Source organism: Chiloscyllium punctatum, chromosome 2, assembly GCF_047496795.1.
Source record: "Chiloscyllium punctatum isolate Juve2018m chromosome 2, sChiPun1.3, whole genome shotgun sequence".
NCBI lineage: Eukaryota > Metazoa > Chordata > Chondrichthyes > Orectolobiformes > Hemiscylliidae > Chiloscyllium > Chiloscyllium punctatum.
The window spans coordinates 63691927-63715126 of record NC_092740.1 but is presented as its reverse complement, the minus strand read 5'-3'; the positions used below and the strand labels follow the sequence as shown (position 1 = coordinate 63715126).

At 42.0% G+C, this 23200-nt stretch overlaps 1 protein-coding gene across 2 annotated transcripts in view; it reads left to right on the top strand.

The window, feature by feature from the left end:
• The first annotated feature begins 246 nt into the window (after positions 1 to 246).
• Positions 247 to 23200, top strand: part of chd1 (chromodomain helicase DNA binding protein 1) — a 187965-nt gene continuing 165011 nt past the window's right edge. Inside the window, exons 1-2 of one of the 2 annotated variants that reach the window (XM_072583580.1) lie at positions 247 to 491; positions 1479 to 1681. In XM_072583580.1, the coding sequence (XP_072439681.1) occupies positions 1629 to 1681 (53 nt within the window). In that variant the 5' untranslated portion in view covers positions 247 to 491; positions 1479 to 1628. Of the gene's footprint in view, positions 492 to 765; positions 866 to 1478; positions 1682 to 23200 lie in introns of those variants that run through there. The other variant, XM_072583589.1, reaches the window with a different exon arrangement.

Sequence of the window (23200 nt, the reverse complement as noted above, 5' to 3'; positions counted from 1 at the left end):
ATGGGTGTGGAATTCGACTTGGGGATCCGTGCCCCTAAAAGACGTGTTACCAGCGCCTATTTTAAATACTTTTGTCCCCCCCCCTATCAGTTTGCAATATTTCCGTGCAGGGTTATGAGAGAGTAAAGTTGGATGTTGCTGGCACTGTCTTGCGAGTTAATGTTTGGCTGCTGGAGCCTGCAGCCCCGCCCCTGCCTGTCAGCCCCGGGCAGTGGCTCCGTCCCTCGGCGTGCGGGTGACGTCATTGCCTAGCCCGTCACCGTCCCGTCCTGGCCCGAAGTGTGAACGCGAGTCATGGCGGCGGTGCCTACCGGCAGGGACAGACTATAGTGGATGTGTACAGGGGGTATTGGGTCCACAAAACTAAAAAACAAGACTGTTGTGGTCGACAGTCCAACTGAACAATAAAGAGGGAGAAATAATACGAAGGAAAACAAAAACAAAGTAGAAACAGGGACACGGCAGATAAGGAGAAGAACCAGAGGCGCCGGGTGAGCAATATTCTTCCTCGCTTCCTGCTGGAGTTTACCTCCGATTCCCCCTCCCCCGGTTCACGCAGACGGAGGGACAGGGAGCAGCCAGATGGAACTGGAGGAGTGGGGCGCGAGCTCCGGGCCAGCGTTCGGCCGGGGGAGGGTGGGCGTTCGAATGGAACGCGCCGGCTCTCGTGCCCCAACACGGCTCGCGCACATTCCATCAGCTGCAAAGCGTCTCCTTGGCCTTGTGCTCCGGGGGGGGGGGGGGGGAAGGCACAAGCTCACACACCCACACCCACACACACTCTCTGTGTGTCTGCCCCGACCATCACCAGCCGCTCTACAGCGCACTAGGCCCCAGCCCCCGGGCCTGGAGATGGATGTACACGGTAATCACACTGCCTGACCCAGGAAGGCGCTTTGTTGGCTACCGAAGGCCCAGCGTACAACCGCGCCGATATTACACCACGATGTTTTTAAAGAAAGACTGCAGGCGTTTACAAAAACGATATAAAACACCCCGCCCCCGCCCCCCCAAACCCCGTTCTGAGATTTTTGTCTCCACGCCACCTTTTTGTCTGTCTTGTTTTCTTGCCCGGAATCGGGGAAGCTGTGCTCGATGACGAGCGAATGTGGTATTGCTGTTCTCCTGCAAAATGACTATTTTCGTTAGACATTAATGGTGGAAACGACATTTACAATGTGGTCATTTGTTGCGATTATCGAGATTGTCTTTTACAATTACATTTATTCAGCAAGTCGCAGTCAAGAGTCGGCATGGTATCCTCGCACCATATGAAAACGAAACCTAGACAATTGGAATCGATCGATAAACGAAAGCAGCACATTCCCCCCCCCCCCCCCCCATGACCTGTATGCTCACAATCGATGCCAGTGACTTGGTTTTGTCAGACAGAGATTACTGTGTCATAATACGCGATCCGCGCTCATCTGTAATTTGAGACGGTCGAATCCTAAAGTCCTAAATGTCTCTTCCTACAGAAACGTGGGATTTTCATTTGGAGGATAAGCGGAAGTTTCAGAATCACTTTGGAACGATAAATAAGTTTTTTTTGTTTCGGAGGAGGATCTTAGAAGTTTCCAAGCTTCAGTGAAGGTTTTCCTGTGATAGTTTCCTTTTCAGCCCTGGAAATGGAGGGTCACGGTGACGAGGACAGCGTCAGTAACAGCAGTGGAGACTCCAGGTATTAGACGCTTTATTGTCGAGTTTGTAAGCAGTTGAAATGTGTTCTGTACTTAATGCACTACAGCAGTCAGATGTAAATCTACTTTAGTGTTAGATTTGTGGCTGTGCATATCGAACGAGCTTCTCAGTGCCTAGTAACTAATACAGTTCAACACTACAGCAAATTCTACATTACAGTAAATATTAATGTGGATACTAATGTCAGCAGAAGATCCAAACTTCGGTGTAAAACATCACTGAAAAACATCAAAACATATTTGTCTCCAACACTATATTGCTATTTTAGGTTTGTTTGCTTTTATAATTGGACATAATGGACCTGCAAGTATTATTGTAAGATACCAGGAGTTAGAAGTAGGCAATTCAGCCCCTCAACTTGCTCTACCATTGAATGTGATCAAGGTTGATCTCATCTCTACTTTCCTACCTGTTGTCTGAAACCCTTTAGCCCATTACTAATTTAAAATCTATCTCCACAAATTTATTTCGTGTCCCAGCATCCATTGTACTCTGGGATAGTGAATTCCACAGATACATAACCCTTTGAGAGAAATAATACTTCCTCGTCTCTTTTAAAAATGCCACCCTTAGCCTAAAACTATTACCTCTCGTTCTCGAGGGTCATTGAGATTTTAAAAGCACCGAAAGAGGCCCATCGTGTCCATGCCAGATATCAAACATCTACGTATTCTAATCCCATTTTCCAGCACTTGTTTCAAGTGTTTGTCTAAATAGTTCCTAAGTGTCTTGAGTGTTCTTGCCTCTACCACCCTTTTTAGACAATGAGTTCCAACTACCTACAACCTTCTGGATGAAAAACATGCTCAAATCCCCTCAAAGCCTCCTTTTCCTTAACATAAAACTTCCCTTGGTTATTGACCCCTCTACTAAGAGGTAAAAACAATGACTGCAGATGCTGGAAAGCAAATACTGGATTAGTGGTGCTGGAAGAGCACAGCAGTTCAGGCAGCATCCAACGAGCAACTGCTGCCTGAACTGCTGTGCTCTTCCAGCATCACTAATCCCTCTACTAAGAGGACAAGTTTCACTCTATTTACCCTGTCTATTCGCTCAGAACCTTATACTGCAATCAGATCCCTCTTCGTCTTTCTCTGCTGTATGGAAAACAACACAGCCTATCTAGTCTCTCTTTATAGCTGAATTGCTTCAACCAGGGCAACATCCTAATGAATTTCTTATGCATAAGCCCCAGTGTAATCACACCATTCCTGTTGTGTGATGACTAGAATTGTACAGTATTTCAGCTGTGGCATTACTAATATAATAGACTCCATTATAACTGACTTTCTCTTGTATTCGTTGCCTTTACTAAGAAAGGAAAGTATCCCATATGCATTCTTAACCACCTTGCCTACCTATCCTGCTGTTTTCATGGCTCTCTGGACATACACATCCAAGATCCCTCTGATCATCTGTATTTCCTAGGGTACTAACATTTAATGTGTACTTCCTTGCCTTGTTAGTCCTCTCAAAGGTATCATCTCAAGCTTTTTGGGATTTTGCTTTCCACTGATTTACCATCCGTCCAGTACATCTATATCATTCTGTCGTTAAGGATTTCCTCCTTGCTATTTACCACACCAAGAATTTTCATGTCATCTGCAAACTTTGTGATTTAATTTCTGCATTTATGTATGGATCATTAAAAAACAAGGGATCCAGCACTGAATCTTGTGTTAATGCCACTGGGCATAGGGTTCCATCACAAATTGCATTTGAGCATCACCCTCTGCTTCGTGCCACCATGCCAATGTTGGATCAATGTTACAAATTGCCTTGAGACCCATGGGCTCTTAGCTTCTTATTCAGTCTGTTACGTGTGTCCTCGTCAAGAGCCTTAATGGAGACTACATTAGCTGCACTACCTTTAATTATACACCTAGTTACTTCCTCACCAAATACTATCAAATCTTTGATTAGTCCTTGCTTTTCCAAGTGGAGATTAATTTTATCCCTCTATTTTTTCCTATAGTTTCCTAATCACAGCTATTAGATCACGGGTGTAGTTTCCTGATTTATCCCTACCACCCTTCTTGGAAAAACCTGTCCCCCAGTTTGATGGTACCCTTCCTGTGGCCAGAGCGGACTTGAAAATTAATGTCCACATTTTTGCGATCTCTTCACTTGCTTCCCACAACAGTCTGGGATTCATGTCATCTTAAGCCTGGGGATTTATCCACTTTTAAACCTGCTGAAAATAATCTTCTAAATCTACAACGCTAATTTGTAATATTATGGTCCTCCTCCCTGATTTCTATACCTACACTGTCCTTTTTTTTTCTCTCTTCAGATATTGAATTGAATTGCACCCACAGGTATGATTTGTCAGAAACAATATTCTTGTATTCGCCATCCTTGGTGGAAAATTGCTGACTGGGCCATTCAGAACTTTTTCTGGCTTTCTTGCAACTTCAGCATCTGGCTACTTTGTTCACTGACTTCTGAGATCTGACCTTGCAATGCTTTGGCAAAATATTTCAGCAGCTTGTCATCAAGCAAACAAGAAATCATTGTTGTGGGGCTTTTTTGCTTCTTCCTCATAATTTAAGTAAGTTCATGGGGTGAGAGATTAAGTCATGAAAATGGGTTGTTACAGAGTCTAGAAACAGAACTTTCAGCCCACTGTGCTTATGTCAACCAAAAAACACCAAACTACACTAATCCCATTTACCTGCTCTTTGTCCGTAGCCATACTATGCCCTGACATTTTAAGTATTCATACAGATGCTTCATAAATGTTGAGATGCTTTCCTCTCAGGTGGAAATTTCTTTATCAGATCTCCTTTAAACACTTAATCCTCACCTTCAACATCTGCTTTCTAGTCTTAGACATGTCTGCCATGGGGAAGAGATTCTCTATCTCTCTACTCTGCCTATGCCTCTCATAACTTTGTATACTTCAATCAGATCACCTTTTAGCTTCCTCTGCTCCAATGAAAATAAACCCAGCTTATCTAGTCTTTCCTCATAGCTGAAACATTTCATCACAGCCAATTTTGGATTTTACCTTTTAGAGGAGCATTCCATGTGGCACCTTGTCCAGAGGCCTTACTGAAGTCCATGTAAACCGCATCAGCTGCACTAACCTCATCAGTATATTTTGTCACCTTTTCAAAGACTCAATTAATTTAGTTAGACAGGATTTCCATCCAACAAATTCTGTCAATCTCTGATTAATCCCTGCCTTTCCAAGTATTGGTTAATTTTTTAAAGATTCCCTGCAGTGTGGAAACAGGCCCTTAAGCTCAGCAAGTCCACACCGACACTCCGAAGAGTAACCCACCCAGACCAGTTTCCCTCTGACTAATGCACCTCACACTATGGGCAATTTAGCTTGGCCATTTCAACTGACCTGTACATCTTTGGACTGAGGAAACCAGAGCACATGGAGGGGACCCACACAGACAGTGGGAAAATATGCAAACCCCATGCTGCCAGTCGCCCGAAGCTGGAATTGAACCTGGGTCCCTGGCAATGTGAGCCAGCAGTGCTAACTACTGAGCCGCCATGCCACCCCATTTGAGTGAAACAGCTGAGTGATGTGAATGTGGCACACCCTAAATATGTTAACTCCTGCAGCTGGGTATTGCCTCTATAATATCCTGTGATCTATGTAAATTCAAGTTTCCAGTCACCAAGCAATAAGATGTTTTCAATAATCTACTGACTATTTTACCTAAATTCCCAACCCAGTACCACACCACTCCCCTTGCAGGTTGAATATGACCATTACAAATTCTCAGAAATACATACCTGAACATTTATACATTTAAATATAGCTGTTCTTAGGCTTCAGTCACATGATACTGTTATACATTGCTCTCATATTGCCGTACGTTTTGTGAATTTGTGGTCCTGTGACACAATGATGGTTGCTGTAGTTGCTTCTATGGGCAATTTAGCATGGCCAGTTCACCTGACCTGCACATCTTTGGATTGTGGGAGGAAACCCACGCAGACATGGGAAGAGTGTGAAAACTCCACACAGACAGTCGTCCGAGTTGGGAATCAAACCCGGGTCCCTGGTGCTGTGGGGCAGCATTGCTAACCACTGAGCCACCATGCTGCCCCGTCCTTAAGATTTTTTTCCAATAACTCCTCTAACTTTGACCAAACTAATTGGTCTATAATTCATTGGCTTGTTCCTGTTGCCCTTTTTGAATGAAGGAATTACATTAGCTATCCTCCAGTCATCTGGCAGTTCACCTGTGGCTAGTGAAGTATCTGCCAGAACCCCAGCAATCTCTTCCCTTGCCTCTGTGGCAGCTTGGGATACATCTCATCAGGACCAAGGGATTTTTGTGTCTGTATACCCATATATAAAGCATCTGATGCGTCCTATTAATTTTAATGTTCTCTGGAACCTCACCATTCCAGCTGCAATCCCCAGCTACACTCTTTCTCCTCTGTGAGTACAGATGAAAAGTATTCATTTAAGACCTCACTCGCACTCATTGGCTCCGCACATAGGTTGCCCCTTTGGTTTCTAATAGGTTCCACTCTTCACTGGTAATCTTTTAACTTTTAGAAAGCCTTCAGGTTTTCCTTTATCCCATCTGCCAAAGATATTTTGTGGCCCCTCTTTGCCCTCCTAATTTCTTTTTTAAGCACTACACCCTTCATACTTTTGAAGGATTTCACCTGTGTTTAAAGCTCTTTAAATAAGCTTCCTTCTTTATCAAACTCTTGATATCTCTTGATCTCCAAGGTTCCCTGGTCCTTCCCATAAGAGGAAAATGCTGGATCTGAATTCACATTATACTACTTTTTAAAAAAACAACTTCCATTTTCCAAATGTAGACTTACCTGCAAAAAGCTGGTCGCAGTCTTTGTTTGTCAGGTCCTGACTAATGATACTGAGGTCTGCCTTCCGCCAATTTAAACACAACTTCTGCGCTGTCCTCATCCCTTTCCATAATGACTTTGAAATTCAGTTATGGCCACTATCCTGAAATCCTCATCCACTGAAACTTCAACCACTTGACCGGCTTCATTCCCTAGGATAGGTCTAGCACTGCCAATCTCTGGTAGGACTATTTACATATTGACACAAAAAGCTGTCCTAAATGCACTTTAAAAATTCCACCATATCTAATCCTTTCCCACTAAGGTGATCCCGGTTAATTGGGAGATGTTTCCTGATGAAGAGCTTATGCTTGAAATGTCGACTGTCCTGCTCCTGAGATGCTACCTGACCTGTTGTGCTTTTCCAGCACCACACTGTTTTACTCTGATCCCAGTTAATGTTAGCACAGTTCAAGTACCCTACAACTATAACCCTGTTTCTCTTGTACCTTTCTGTGATTTGCCTACATATCTGCTCTATCTCCTGTCTGTTGGGAGGCCTGTTGTATAATCCCAGCAACTTAATCACCCCTTTATTTTATTTCTGAGCTATACCCAGGTGGTCCCATGATGGTTTCCTTGATCAATAATGCCTCCCTTATCTAGCTTATTTCTCTCACTGTGCCTGAAACCTCTATACACTTGAATGTTGAGCTGCCAGTGCTGTCTTTCCTTCAGACATGACTGTGATTGCAACAATATCATATTCACACCTGTTGATCAAAACTGTAAGTTCTGCCTTGCTAGTCAAGGTTCTTGTATTTAAATGGATAGACTTTAGCTTTCTAGATCTCCCATGTGCCTTAGTGTGCTTACTGGACCAACCTAATATTCCTCCTTTATCTGGTTGGACCTTGCTCCTGACTTTTCATTTACTCTGTGCACCCTCCCCCTTCCAGATCAATTTCAAACCTTCTGGCAAGGATATTGGACCCATTCCAATTCAGGTGCAGCCCATCTTGCTTGCACAGCTCCCGCCTACCTCAGAAGCTGTCCCAATGATCCCAAAATCTAAATCCTTCCCTCCTATACCATCCATTTGGCCACACATTCATATGACTTAGCAGGAATGACAGTGGAGGAACAATGGCAGATATTTCCGTGTATAATGCAGAAGATGCAGGATCAGTTCATTCCAGAAAGGAAGAAAGATCCTAGGAGGAGGCATGGTGGCCGTGGCTGACGAGGGAATTTAAGAAACACATAAAGTTAGAAGAGAAAAAGTATAACATTAACAAAGATGGGGAAAACGGAGGACTGGGAAGCTTTTAAAGAACAACAGAGGATTACTGAGAAGGAAATACGCAGAGAAAAAAATGAGGTACGAAGGTAAACTGGTCAAAAATATAATGGAGGATAGTAAAAGCTTTTTTAGGTATGTGAAAGGCACAAAAACGGTTAAGACTAAAATTGGGCCCTTGAAGACAGAAACAGGGGAATATATTATGGGGAACAAAGAAATGGCAGAAGAATTGAATGGTACTTCAGATCTGTGTTCACTGGGGAAGACACAAGCAATCTCCCTGAGGTAAGTGGCTGAAGGACCTGAACTTATTTTTGCCAGGAATTGGTGTCGGAGAGACAGTTAGGTCTAAAGGTTGATAAGTCCCCAGGGCCTGATGGTCTGCATCCCAGGGTACTGAAGGAGGTGGCTCGAGAAAGTGTGGATGCTTTGGTGATTATTTTCCAGAGTTTGATAGATTTGGGATCAGTTCCTGCGGATTGGAGGGTGGCTAATGTACCACTTTTTAAGAAAGGTGGGAGAGAGAAAGCAGGAAATTATAGACCAGCTAGTCTGACCTCAGTGTTGGGAAAGATGCTGGAGTTAATTACTACACATCTGGATAGTTGTAACAGGATAGGTCAGAGTCAGCATGGATTTATGAAGGGGAAATCCTGCTTGACTAATCCTCTGGAATTTTGTGAGGATGTAACTGGACGAGGGAAATCCAGTAGATGTAGTGTACCTGGACTTTCAGAAAGCTTTTGATAAAGTACCACATAGGAGGTTGGTGAACAAAATTAGGGCGCATGGTATTGGGGACAAAGTACTAACTTGGATTGTAAGTTGGTTGGCTGACAGGAAACAAAGAGTAGTGATAAACGGCTCTATTTCGGAATGTCAGGCAGTGACCAGTGGGGTACCGCAGGGATCAGTGCTGGGACCGCAGCTTTTTACAATATATATTAATGATATAGAAGATGGTATTAGTAATAACTTTAGCAAATTTGCTGATGATACTAAGCTGGGTGGCAGGGTGAAATGTGAGGAGGATGTTAGGAGACTACAGGGTGACCTGGACAGGTTAGGTGAGTGGTCAGATCCAATCAATTTAGGTAAAGGGGCAGTACAAAGAGATCTGGGTGTTCTTGTACACCAGTCAATGAAGGTAAGCATGCAGGTACAGCAGGTAGTGAAAAAGGCTAATAGCATGCTGGCCTTCATAACAAGAGGGATTGAGTATAGAAGCAAAGAGGTTCTTCTGAGCTGTACAGGGCCCTGGTGAGACTACACCTGGAGTATTGTGTGCAGTTCTGGTTTCCAAATTTGAGGAAAGATATTCTGGCTATTGAGGGAGTGCAGTGTAGGTTCACGAGGTCAATTCCTGGAATGGCGGGACTACCTTCTACTGAAAGACTGGAGCGACTGGGCTTATATACCCTTGAGTTTAGAAGACTGAGAGGGGATCTGATTGAGACATATAAGATTATATAGGATTGGACACTCTGGAGGCAGGAAACATGTTTCCGCTGATGGGCGAGTGCCGACCCAGAGGACACAGCTTAAAAATACGGGGTAGACCATTTAGGACAGAGATGAGGAGAAACCTCTTCACCCAGAGACTGGTGGCTGTGTGGAATGCTCTGCCCCAAAGGGCAGTGGAGGCCCAGTCTTTGGATTCATTTAAGAAAGAGTTGGATAGAGCTCTCGAGGATAGTGGAATCAAGGGTTATGGAGCTAAGGCAGGAACAAGATACTGATTAAGGTTGATCAGCCATGATCATATTGAATGGTGGTGCAGGCTCAAAGGGCAGAATGGCCTACTCCTGCACCTATTGTCTATTGATTTATCTTCCTATTTCCAGACTCAGTACCATGTGGCGCTGGAAGTAATCCAGAGATTACAACTTTAGCAGTCTTCATCTTTAATCAATATCTAATTCTTTCAATTCCTGTTGCAGGACTTTATTTTTAAAAATTCATGTTGTTGGTACTGATGTACCATGACAGCTGGCTGTTCACTGTCTCCTTTCAGAATGTCACACAGCCACTCTGGAACGTCCCTGACCTTGGCATCAGGGAGGCAACATACCATTTGAGAGTCTTTGCTGTTGCTGCAGAGCCATCTTTTTCTCATTTGTGTGTGCTCCTGGCTGGCCGGCCAGCAATTTTTGCCCATCCTAGTTGCCCTTGAGAAAGTGGTGGTGAGCTGCCATCTTGAATTGTTGCAATCCATTTGCTGTGGGTTTTCCCACAATGCCCTTCGGGAAGGAATTCCAGAATTTTGAGCCAGTGAGTATGAAGGAATGGCGATCTATTTCCCAGTCAGGTTGGTGAATGGCTTGGAGGGAAACTAGCAGGTCGTGGTGTTCCCATGTATCTGCTGTCCTTGTCCTTGCAGATGCTATGCAAGGATCTTCGGTGAATTATGACGGTGCATCCTGTAGATAGTACACACGGCTGTTATTGAGCATTGGTCGAGGGAGTGGCTGCTTGTGGATGTGCCAATCAAATGAGCTTCTTGAATGTTGTCAACGCTGCATTCATTCAGGCAAATTGGGTGTATTCCATCACACTCTTGACTTGTGCCTTGTCGACGCTGAATGCGCTGTGGGGAGTGGGAAGGTGATTTACCCACTACAGTATTCCTTGCCTCTGACCTGTTCCAGTTGAGTTTCTCCACTTAGAATTGAGTTCCCTATCACCAAAGCTCTCCCAGTCGTCTTCCTGTGTTGCTGTGCAGTAGAGCCAACCGTGGTGCCACAAACTTGGCTGTTGCTGCTTTCCCTTGAGAGGGGTTTTCCTCAACAGTATCCAAAATTTATATCTGTTCGAGGGGGGAATGACCCCAGAAAGCTCCTGCACCTCCTACCCACACTTGAGTCTTTCTGGTGGTCACGCTTTTCTGCCTGTGGAGCCCTTACTTGTAGATGCTAATCATGCTATTCATGACGTCCTCAGCATCACGGATGCTCCATAGTGAGACCATCTGCAGCTCTGGCTGCTTCATATGATCAGTCGGGCCACTAAGGGTACTGATTTCCCACATGTTGCAGGAGGAGAATTCCGTGGGGTAGAGTTTTCCCACTATGAACCTTATCAACCACAAATGTTAAACTAGGAACCAGTTACCTAAACTTGTCTGCTACTCACCAAAAGCAGATTTCTTTCTCTCACTCAATTCTCGTCAAACTACAAACCACAACTCTCTTACTTCTCGGATGCTGCGTGACCAGCTTTGCTTTTCCAGCACCACATTTTTTGACCAAACCATAAAATTAAAGATATTACCCAGTCTTTACAGTTGGTCCCTAAACAGCAAACCCATCACTGACCCTTGACTTTGTCTCTCCTTCTGGATTCAGCTTCATTCCACACTCCTCCTATTGCTGCTCTGACCGAGTTTAAACTGACCCCAGATGTTTTTTTTTGTGGAATTTATTTATTTTGCTGGTAAATAAAACACAATTATAGTCAAGCTATCATTATATATGTGTTCATTATTTGCAGTATCTTTGACAGATTGTAAAATATCATATTACTTCAGGCCATATCGTACTAATGCATGGGCTTTATATAACTTTATTTGTGGTTTAGAATGTCAAAAGCCAGAAAATGTCCCATGTCTGCAACCTAAGTTTTTACTTCAAAACAAAAAATGTTACATAGATCCAGATGATGCAGCATCTCTGAAAAGAGAGGCAGAATTAATGTATAGGGTCATCATGTTTCATTTCAATTTTACTCACTTCAGCTAATTTCATTTGCTGCTTTGAAAGTATATATTTTTGTTTGATGCAGACTTTCCTTTAATTTTAAAATGAAGAAAATTAGATGTTTAATTAGGGAGTGTGGGTGTCAGAGGCAGCAGTGTGTCTCTTACCCAACATATGTGTCATATTAAACTTCTATTTAAATTCTGCTACCACTAGTTGAGAATGCGTATTATATCCCTTTCAAGTTCTGGAATATGACATTGTTGGAAGGTTTATTTTCTCAGAAGTAGGAAATAAAAATCTACAGCTCTTTTTATTGTAATTAAGAAAGCATTGGAGATTCTGTGGAGAAGTGTGTACTTCATGCTAATGTTTACAGAAGGCACCTCCTAAACTAATGGTTGTTGCTATATTGAGAGGAGAGGGAAAGCAACCTTGTTTCTGTTCTTCTTTTTCCTATCTTAACCAAAAATCAAGCTATGAACAGAATCAGTGGCCACTTGAATAATGTGCTGTAGGATATGGTATTGTGGAACACCCTTATGTAAAATCAGAGTCATAGAGGTATACAGCACAGAAACAGACCCTTCAGTCAAACTCATCCATGCCGACCAGATATCCTAAACTAATCTAGTCCTATTAGCCGTTTGGCCCTTATCCCTCTAAACCCTTCCTATTCACATACCTATCCAAGTGCCTTTTAAATGTTGCAATTGTACCAGCTTCCACCACTTCCTCCAGCAGCTCATTCCATATACTCACCACCCTCTTGGGTCCCTTTTATATCTTTCCCCTCTAACTTGAAACTTATGCCCTCTGTTCTGGACGCCCCCACCCCCAGGGAAAAGACTTTGTCTATTTATCCTACCTATGCCCATCATGATTTTATAAACCTCAATAAGGTCACCCCTCAGACTTTGATACTCTAGGGAAATCAGCCCCAGACTATTCAGTCTTGCCTGTAGCTCAAATACTTCAACCCTGGCAACACCCTTGTAGATCTTTTCTGAACCCTTCCACATTTCACAACATCCTTCCAATAGAAAGGAGACCAGAACTGCATGCAAGATTTGTGCCTAACCATCATCTTGTAGAGCTGCAACGCGACCTCCCAACTCCTGTACTCATATTTGCTGATGAACAGAAAATATTGCTCATGGCTGTTGCTTTTTTTTGGGGGGGGGGGGTCCTACTGCCATTTTAAATAGGAAGAGGTGTGTTAGGGTTATTAAACAGATAATTTCTGCATTTGTAGTTATCCATAAATATGCATTGTAAATATAAGGCAATAACTAATAAGTCATGCAATAAATTCAGGAGAGTTCCCATCTTCCCAGAGATTGGCTAGAAAGTAGAACTTGATTGCAAATGGAGTGATTGAGATAAATAACATAAATGCAATTAAGGGAAAGCAAATGAAGCACAAGGAGAACACGAGTGGAATCTTAGGAGCGGAGGCAAATGTGGAGCATAACACTCTTGTAGTCAAGTTGTGCCCAAAGGATATTTTTGAACTGTTACTTCTATGAAATCCCATGATTTATTCACAGATTGGTTCAAATGATTCTCTTTGTTTATTCCTGTGGATCTACTCTATATCAAAGGGAAGAGAAATATTGGATGCATTATTAATGATGCGTCAGTTATTTAAAAAAGGCATCACTGTTTTGAACAAAGGCCTGTGGGGTGGGGTGGGTTTGAAACAAAAAAAAAATCAGGTAATGCTCTCAGATAATTTACTGAATTGATACTGGCAATGGACCACTACTCTAAAACAACGGAATATGATTGAAGTAAATGCTAAAATAAGGATGCACAGAATAACTGTGTATACTATTTGGGTATTTCAGTATACAAATGTATCTCCTCTCGAAGGGCAACAGTTTACTACAATATTTATCAAAACACAATCAGTACTTTCACACTTCAGCTACGTTCAACTAACAATGTAGCAATTTAATTTAAAATCTACTTATTTACAAAACAATATTATTTCTCGCAAGGATATTCTCTTTCACTTAAGATACCAGAAAGGTTTGTTGTACATTTTTCTTTGAAAATAAACATTTGATAATTTGCATGCTTTTTGTTTATTTCACTGTAAAAAATTGGTATTCTAAATGTTACAATACTTTATCTTTGGTCCATGCATTCTTTATATATTTAAAGACTTGAGCAATTTGATTATATAGAGTAATGAAGTTCTGTGAAGAGGTTGAACTGATGTGCATGGACTTCTGAAAGGCATACAACAGATTTGTAAACAATTCAGGCTTGAATACAAAGGACAGAAGTAATGTGGCTAAATGGGTTGAGTTAAAAGAAATCCATCTTGGGTCGGTGGGTTTGTTTATGCTGTTGGGGCGAATTGAAACAAACTTGGCAGGGCGAGGGAATCGGAATGTTCATAAAATAAGTGCACATCATACTTCAGTAAAGGAACCAAGGCCCAAGGAGTTCAGCCATGTTGAGCTTAAAGGGAATAAGGCAAGACTAGATGGCCCCTACTTCAACGTGAGGCATATTATCGGTAAAATAGATGAGTTAAGAGCCTGGATTGACATGTGGAATTGTGATGTTGCCCTAACAGATGTGGTTGAGGGAGGGCGAGGCAACTCTGGGGTATAAGATCTTCGGGCAGGACGGGGGGGGGGCGGCGAGTGTAAAAGGAGTATTGTTAAAGTATTTATTAAGGAGTCAGTTATTGCAGTAAGGAGGGATGATACCTTGGAAGGGACTTCAAATGAGTCCTTGTGGATAGAGCTTAGGCATAGAAAGGGGTTAATTATGCAGTTAGGAATGCATTATAGGGTCCCAAACAGCAAGCAGACAATAGAAGAGCTGATATGTAGACATTAGATGTGTAAAACAATAATAGGGTAATTGCATTAGGGGATTTTCCCAACATTAATTGGGATAGTTGTGACTGTTTAGTGGGGAGAGATTTCTTGCAGTGTATTGGGATAGCTGCTTATATCACCATGTAGAAAGCCCAACAAGGACAGTGCAATGTTGGACTTAATTATGAGGAATGAAGTTGAACAGGTGTTCCAATGGGAGAGCATTTCAGTGCTAACGAACACAACACCATGTGTTTCATGTTTCTTGAGGAAAAGGAAAAAGATGGTCTGTTTTTAAAAAAAAAGAGAATTTTTGAGTGGGAGAAGGTAGATTTTATTTCAGTCAGGCAAGATTTTGGCCAAAGTAGACTGGAACAGCTACTTCTGGATAGTTCTGCAGCAGAAAATGGGGCGTGTCCAAATAGAATTGGTAAGAGTATAGGCCCTTTCGACTATGACGTAGGAGCAACAAACCCGGAGAATCCTGGATGTCCAGGAATGTTCAGGACTTGTTAATAGGAAAAGAGGGGGTTTTAAGGGAACAAATCAACAACCTCCTCAGTGGAGTATAGAAAGTGCAGGAGAATCTCAAAGCAATTAAGACAGCAAAGAAGGAGTGTAAGATATTGGCGAATTTCAAGGTAATCTGTAAGTATATGAAGGGAAATGGGAAACAGGGAAAAAGAGGACCCACTGGAGACTAAGGGGATAATCTGTGCATGGAGGTGGAGGACATTGGTTGAGATTAAAGGAGTACATTACATCTGTTTTCCCTTTGAGCTGACTGGCTGTCTCATTTGCCATCACAATTCACTGTATGACAATTGGTGAGCTGTGTGTTTAAAAAAAATGTTTTGTCATGAAATTCCAAATTCGTAGTTGAGTTTCTGTCATCTTGAAAGGGATGTTAGCAATGGTGGAGCTGTTGGGGAGAGGGTGTGGTGATGAATCTGGTAGTGCTGTTGGGGAGAGGGTATGGTGATGAATCTGGTAGTGCTACGTAGTTTAACCAAATGTAACTTTGGCCTCTCACTGCTTCACTCTTAATACTCTCTGGATTAAGCTCAAGCTATGTCACTGAAAAGACAGCTGACCGTCACTTTCTTTGAACAACGTCGGGGTGGACTTGAAATGTAGCCGTGCTGTTCCTGATTTAAAAGAAACAAGCAATTGCATCTATTACTTTGGGAAAACACATGCAGGCTCAGATACTAAATTACTAATTTGTATCGGTCACCAGTAAATGAGAATGCAGCAGTGTGGCACTAAGAGGAATATCAGTGTTGGATAGGATGATAATGGATGAGGAGGAAATGCTTAAAAGTGTCAATGGCCTGTTGGTCTATTGGATCAAAATTGTGGTGTTAAGTTTTTACACTAAATGAGATCTGTTAGCACTTGTGCCCACAAAGCATCATGCATCCCCTGCTTGAGACTGCTGTGTTGCTGTCTCTGTCTAGCAGCCTCACACTTTGGCGATCATTTTGTCTTGCCTTGCCCTTCTGTTCTATCTCATGAGCTTTAGGCCTTATAAATACCACATCATACTGTATGCATGTTGACATAGTTATTGTTCGTGGCCTTGTGGCATCCCTACCTGCTGTATTGCTTGAGCATTAGCTTGAACAAAGAAAATTGCAGCACAGGAACAGACCCTTCGGCCCTCCAAGTCTGAGCTGATCCAGTTCCTCTATCTAAACCTGTTGACTATTTTCCATAGATGAGTATCCCTCTGCTCCCTGCCCATTCATGTATCTGTCTAGATACATCTTAAATAACGCTATTGTGCCCGCATTTACCACCTCCACTAGCAACACGTTCCAGGCACCCAACATCCTCTGCGTTACGAACTTTCCATGCATATCTCCCTTAAACGTTTCCCCTCTCACCTTGAACTTTTGACCCATAGTAATGGAGTCCCCCACTCTGGAGAAAAAACTTCTTGCTATCCACTGTGTCTGTACCTTGTGACTTTGTAGACCTCAATCAGGTCTCACCTCAATCCCTGTCTTTCTAATGAAAATAATCCTAATCTATTCAACCTCTCCTCATAGCTCATGCCCTCCATATCAGGTAACATCCTGGTCAACCTCCTCTGCACCCTCTCCAAAGCATCCACATCCTTTTGGTAATGTAACCAGAACTGTACGCAGTATTCCAAATGTGGCCGAACCAAAGTCTTACACAACTGTAACATGAGCTGCCAACTCTTGTACTCAATACCCATTTGATGAAGGAAAGCGTGCCGTATGCCGCCTTGACAATTTTAGCAACCGGTGTTGCCACCTTCAAGGTACAGTGGACCTTAACACCCAGATGTCCCTGTACATTAATTTTTCCGAGGGCTTTTCCATTTACTGTATAGTTCTCTCATGAATTGGATCTTCCAAAATGCATCACCGCGCATTTGCCCGGATTGAATTCCATTTGCCATTTCTCCGTCTTCAATCTATCTATATTCTGCTGCATTCTTTGACAGTCCCCTTCACTATCTGCTGCTCCACAATCTTAGTGTCATCTGCAAATTTGCTAATCAGATCACTTATGCCTTCCTTATATCACAAATAACAGTGGTCCTAGCACGGATCCCTGTGGCATACCAGTGGTCACTGTTCTCCATTTTGAGAAATTCCCTTCCACTACTACTCTCTTTCTCCTGTTGCCCAGCCAGTTCTCTATCATTCTAACTAGTACACCCTGAACCCCATACAACTTCATTTCCCCATGAGCCTACCATGGGGAACCTTATCAAACGCCTTCCTGAAGTCCATGTATATGACATCTACAGCCCATCCCTCATCAATCACTCAAAGAATTCTATTAGGTTGGTAAGACATGATCTTCACTGCACAAAACCATGTTGCCTATCACTGATATGTCCGTTTTCTTTCAAATGGGAATAGATTCTATTCCTCAGTAACTTCTCCAGCAGCTTCCTGACCACTGATTTCAGGCTCACTGGTAATTACCTGGATTATCTCTGCAATTCCTCTTAAATAAGGGGACATTGTTAGCAATTCTTCAGTCCTCCAAGGCCTCACTTTTCACCAAGTTGCAGATGGTTTTGGGCCAGATATATTCTCTGGTGCAAGTCCCTGCTGTTGGTCAGGTATTGTGCAGGAGATGCCTCAATACCATCTTTCTGTGAAATTTGCTCATTTGGCCTCTTAGCTCTGCATGAGTAGTTTAGCCTCTCCATCCTGCCTTGCAAGGTGCCTCTCACAAACAAAGCAAAGAATTCACACTTTAGTCAGATTACACTTGTGTACGTTTGTCTAACTTTGCATGTACTATGTCTAAATCAACTACCAAGGATTACTCACATAGCCAATGAAGTACGGGCCAGTTTAAAAATGATCCACATCTGTAACAGGAAGATAAAGTGTTGCAGCAGAAACAGCAGCAGTGTTGCATAGAACTATGATATTGTCACAGATATTCCTCCATGTTCTTGCCTGACCCACTGTGGTCTTCAGCATCTGTTGTTTTCAGTACAGATTCCAGCATCTGCAGTAATTTGTTTGTAATCTTTCTTCTTGGCTGTCTGGAAGAAATATGCTCCATTTTCTTCAAATATTGATTGAAAAGAACCCTTCATTGGGAAAAGCAAGTGATGCACTCCTATTGCAGCTTTCTGCCATCAGTAATTTTGAAATTTTAATTGTTTTCTTACTTAGACCATTCCTGCACTTGGCATTGTTCCAAGTGCAGTCCATAATGGCTAATGCAGTGCTTAAAAAAAATTGATGCAGTGGAAATTCCTCTAAATCTAGGGATTATGGTTGGAAGTCATGGTGATCAGTTTGGTGCATCACACTTCCCTTTGGAAAGCCCCAGTAAAGCCCTGTTTGTATTCCCGCACCAAAACGAGTTTTGCTAACCATTTATTTTGAGGATTATGGTAGCTGAATTTTAATTAGCCTAATCAACTCTGATCATGACGATCATTTTGCAGTGTCGCGCTCCACGTCAAAAAACACTCGTAGTACTCCACAGAAAATGTGCTATTTCCATGTTGTATCATTCAATGAATCCACACGCACACTTCATCTACTTATGGAAGATTCAAAGCAGAAAGTCATGTGGTTTGGCTAGGATGCATCCTCGATTACTGCATAGAGTAAGGATAGGAATTGCAGAGATTACAGTTTTTCAATTCAGCATGAATATGTAGATCATGCCAAAGGGCTGAAGAGTTGTAAATGTTTATACCTTTTAACAAAAAAGGTAATGAAGGCGACCTAATGGAGAGTTAGGGGAACATTAGTGTAAAATAAATTAAAGTTAGTATGAATTGTTAAAGGCAAATTGTGTTTAACTTACCTGAGTGATTTCTTTGAGGCAATAGTGTTATTGGAGGAGTGTGGTCGATAATGTTGGCATCTAACGGGCATTTGACAAAGTAGCATATGGACTTGTTAACAAAATTAAAGCCCATGTGATTAACTGTGTAGATAATTATGTAATTGTATTTTTAAGAATTTAAGTGAAAAGCTAAGGGTTGACTTCACATCAGTAATATTTTTGAGGAGATTGCACGTGTGCTTGATTGGGCCTATGTTAGTGTTCTATAGATGGATTGCCTAATTAATTGAATCTGTTAATTGACCATTTGTCTATAGCCTGTTTGTATGATTTGGATGAGTCCCTCTGGTGAGGACTGGTCAGCCACAGTTGTAAAAATTGTGTTTAACTTGTTGAGCTTAGGTCAGTAGGTTGAGATCATTAGGCTACTCAGTTGTGGTTGTGCCTCCTTGGGAGCACTGTGGTTTAGGTTGTCCATGAAGGTGATGTTACTTGGACATCAGTTTATGCAGTTCCTGGTGGACAAGCAGATTGATGGTAGGCCTTTCCTCAACACTATCTCCTGACTGCCACTGCTTTGTTTTGTGTGAGAAAGGACCTGGAAGTCCTGGGAAAGGAAGAGCATCAGAACAACCGATAGACTTTATGTCAACTTTTACTTGAACTTTCTGATCAACTGCAAAATTATAAACTAAAGTTCATGGATTGGCTTTTACATGAACTTGATTAAATGCGATAAATAGATGGTGGCAATATGGCAGCAGCATTGGCTGGAAACATTATTTTCCAGGCATTGATATTAGGATCACTGATCTTTGTGATTTAAATTAATGACCTAGCTTTGGGTATACAGGGAATAACTTCAAAGCTTGCAGGTGGACGTGAAATATCGATATGTAGTAAATAATGAGAAGAGTGGGAACAAGCTTCGGGAGGACCTGGATAAGCAGATAAAACGGGCAGACGCAACAGGTAATTGTGCAACTTTTAAAGGGTGTGCAGGAAAAGGGAGGTAGAGAATCGGATGATACAAAAAAAGGTTGGTGATGCATAGCAGGTGAATACTTCAGGCAAGGGGCGACACGATCACCCACTGGTTAGCACTGCTGCCTCACAGCGCCGGGGACCCAGGTTTGATTCCAGCCTCTGGTGATTGTCTGTGTTTCCCTATGTCTGCGTAAGTTTCTTCCGGGTGCTCCAGTTTCCTCCCACAGTCCAAAGATGTGCAGTCAGGTGAATTGGCCATGCTAAATTGCCCGTAGTGATAAGTGCATTAGTCAGGGGTAAATGTAGGGGAAATAGGTCTGGGTGGGTTATTCTTCAGAGGGTTGGTGTGGACTTGTTGGGCTGAAGGGCCTGTTTCCATACTGTAGGGAATCTTTTTAAAAAAAAAAAGAGCCACACCAAGTATGATAGGTTGACAGAAAAAAATGACGAGGCAAGTAAAACTGGCAGAGAGTGAAGATAAGAATCAAACAGTTGGTTGAGAAGTTTCAACTTTTGGGCAGAATTCAGACTTTTGTACCTGCAAGTTTAACTTTTGAAATGTTTTACTACTTCCCTACTATATAGTCCCTTATTTTGCTTCACATGCATAATCAGCATTTCTGTATTCTCTTGTTATTATGGACATATTTTACATGAATACACTAACTGAATTGACTTCTGAAATAGTGTAGTCACTTTGCTGAATTAATGCAGGTACATGGGTCCACAGTCTTGATAATAGAAGGTAAGCAAAGGGAAATTAATATTTCTATCCACTTGAAGTAGCCCAGGATAATTTGCATTCATTACAGATCACAAAATGTGTGACAATTTTCTGACTCCTCACCCTGCAGTCACTTTGAAGCTTTGTGCTCAAAATTGATTTATGATTCCTCATCACAAAATTTTCAGACTTTTATGACTTTCATCCCTATAAAAGTGAATGCAACACTCTATCACCATCTAAATTGTAAAAGGGGAATAAGAGGTGGGTTGGAACCAATTATGAACAAAGTATCTGCTTTGTACTTAAAGATGCAAATCATGGCAAGATATTTACTGAGTATTTTGTTTTACTGTTTTCTAAAAGGGTGCTGAAACTAATATTTGTTGAATGGGAGATAGTAGAGCTAATGCATGGGATGAAAGTTGATGGGCAGGATGTATTTCTACTGGAAGTAGAGAGGATAAAGTTGGCTGGTCTTTCTGGCTTGAATCCCAGGTTGCCGAAGGAAGATGCAGTTGAAGAAGGTGGATGGGCTTTCTATAATAATCTAGTCCTCTCTATGTTCCTGGAAAGTATTGGAGGATTTAAGTGCATGTGGGTGATGGGGTGAGGTTTTATAACTATAATCAACGAAAAAACTAAAGAGGCACTTAGAGGTTTGAGTTTGTTAAAGAGTACCACATGGCTTTTTAAAAGGTATGTTATGATTGATGACATTTTTGTTGGAGTAGTCTGGAAGGTTAAGAGAAATACTGTGGGTATTGTCTAAGTAGATTTTAAGAGGGTTTGACAAAGTATTTCATGAAAAACTGATTAACAAAACAGAGGTTCACAGGTCAGTGTCAACTTTGAGAAGTATTTTGCAGGGATAGTCTCCTCTCGGACACCCTAGTCCATTCCTCCACCACCCTCCCTTCCCAAGTAACCACAACACCTGCCCTTTCACCACCTCTCTGCTCACCATCCAAGGGCCTAAACCACCTTTCATTTGTACCTCCTCCAATCTTGTTTATTGTATTCGCTTCATCCAATGTAGCCTACTCTACAGTGGGGAAACCAAACGCAGACTGGGTGACGGCTTTGTAGAAGATCTCTGGTCAATGTGCAAGCATTGTGCAAGATCTTCCTATAGCCACTCACTTTAACACAGCGTCCTTGCTCACGTGCCCATATGTCTGTTTTTGGTAAGCTGCAAGGCTCCGATGAATCACAGTACAAACTGGAAGAGCAAGATCCCATCTTCATACTAGGCACTTTACAACCTTCTGGATTTAATATTGAATTCAACACCTTCAAATTTTGAACCTACCCCCATTCCTTTCTTTTAGTTACATTCTCTGTTGCCATGTGCAGCATTCTCTCCATGAGTGCTGCCTGACCCACTGTAACCTCCAGTCATGTTTATGTTTAGAGTTGTGGTAAATGGTTGATATTAACTGAGGGATAGTAGGCAGTGGTGTACACCATAGGGCCACAGCTTATAACTATCTTGGGTATGGAAACAGTGAAATTTTAAAATTTGCCAAAACCTGGACGGTTTGGCAAAGAGTGGAGATGATACCTATCAACTGCAGCAGGAGTAGACAAGCAGATTGACTGATTGTGGTTGATGAGATTTAAATCTAAGAAAATAAAGCATGGCAGAAGGTTTAGTAAGCGACAATATCATGGGTATGCAAGATCGTAGTGAGGAAGGGTTTCCTGTGCACACTTTTTGGTGGAACAACATATTGAGGGAATAGTTAACAATACATATGGATTTTGGTGCTTCATAAATAGTGATGTTGTATACAAAAGTAGCAAAGTTAATGTTTATTATAAACTGCTCTCTATGGCTGCATTCTATGCATGATGTGAGGGTGTACTGGAAATTCATCAGAAATTTTCCAGAGGTGAGGGATCTAGCTACAAGAATAGGTTGGAGATACTGGGGTTCTTGACCTTAAAACAAAGCATTTTAGGGGACATTCTTATTGAGGTATACAAGTTCAAGTAAGGTACAAGAAGTTAACTGTTCACGGAAGCTGATGGTACAAGGTCTAGGGGACACTGGTTTAGGGATTTTGTCAAGCAGTTTGAGGGGGAATGTGCAAAAGAATATTTATTATACAATGAGTGAGTCCTCCTATCTGAGGCTAGTTAAAGTGGAGATGATCATCAATTCCAAAAGGAAATTTGGATGGGCACTTAAGGAATGTAAACTTTTCAGGATATAAGGATAGTATGTAGGAATGGAACTGACTCTGATTGCTCTACAGAAATTCTTTGGTTTGAATAGCTGCCTGTTGTATCCTTATGGCTACGAGTAGAGAGACCTGGAGTTATATGTACTCAAATTGTTGAAGCTGTCTTTAAGTCTGTTAAAAAGCACAAGATATCCTTGATTACTCTCAGAGTCAAGTGGAGGTTAGGAAATTAGTTATAGTAATGTGGGATCACGGGGCTGGGGGGGGGGCGCGGGCGGGCGAGTGGTTTGGGTGGAATGTTGTGCCGAGTATTGGTGCAGACTTGATGAGCTGAATGGCTTTTTTCTGCACTGTAAAAGTTTTATGAAGTGCAGGGAGGATATGTTTTATAACAGCAATTAGACCTCAGTTGGAGTGTTGTGTTCTGGTTTGGCTACCACAGTTTGGGTTGTACATTTTGGAACAGAGAGAATTATGAGATTTGATCAGCATGTTTGAAATTGTGAATGAGATTCTCACTAAGGGGAAGCTATTTCTTGTGACCAAAGAGCTATGAATTAGAAGACAAAGGTAAAGTGAACGGCATATGATAAACAATAGAAATTAACTTTTCATGAGCTCATTGCTTTCAATCACAACTCTGGAATGCATTGCCTAAATGAGTGGTG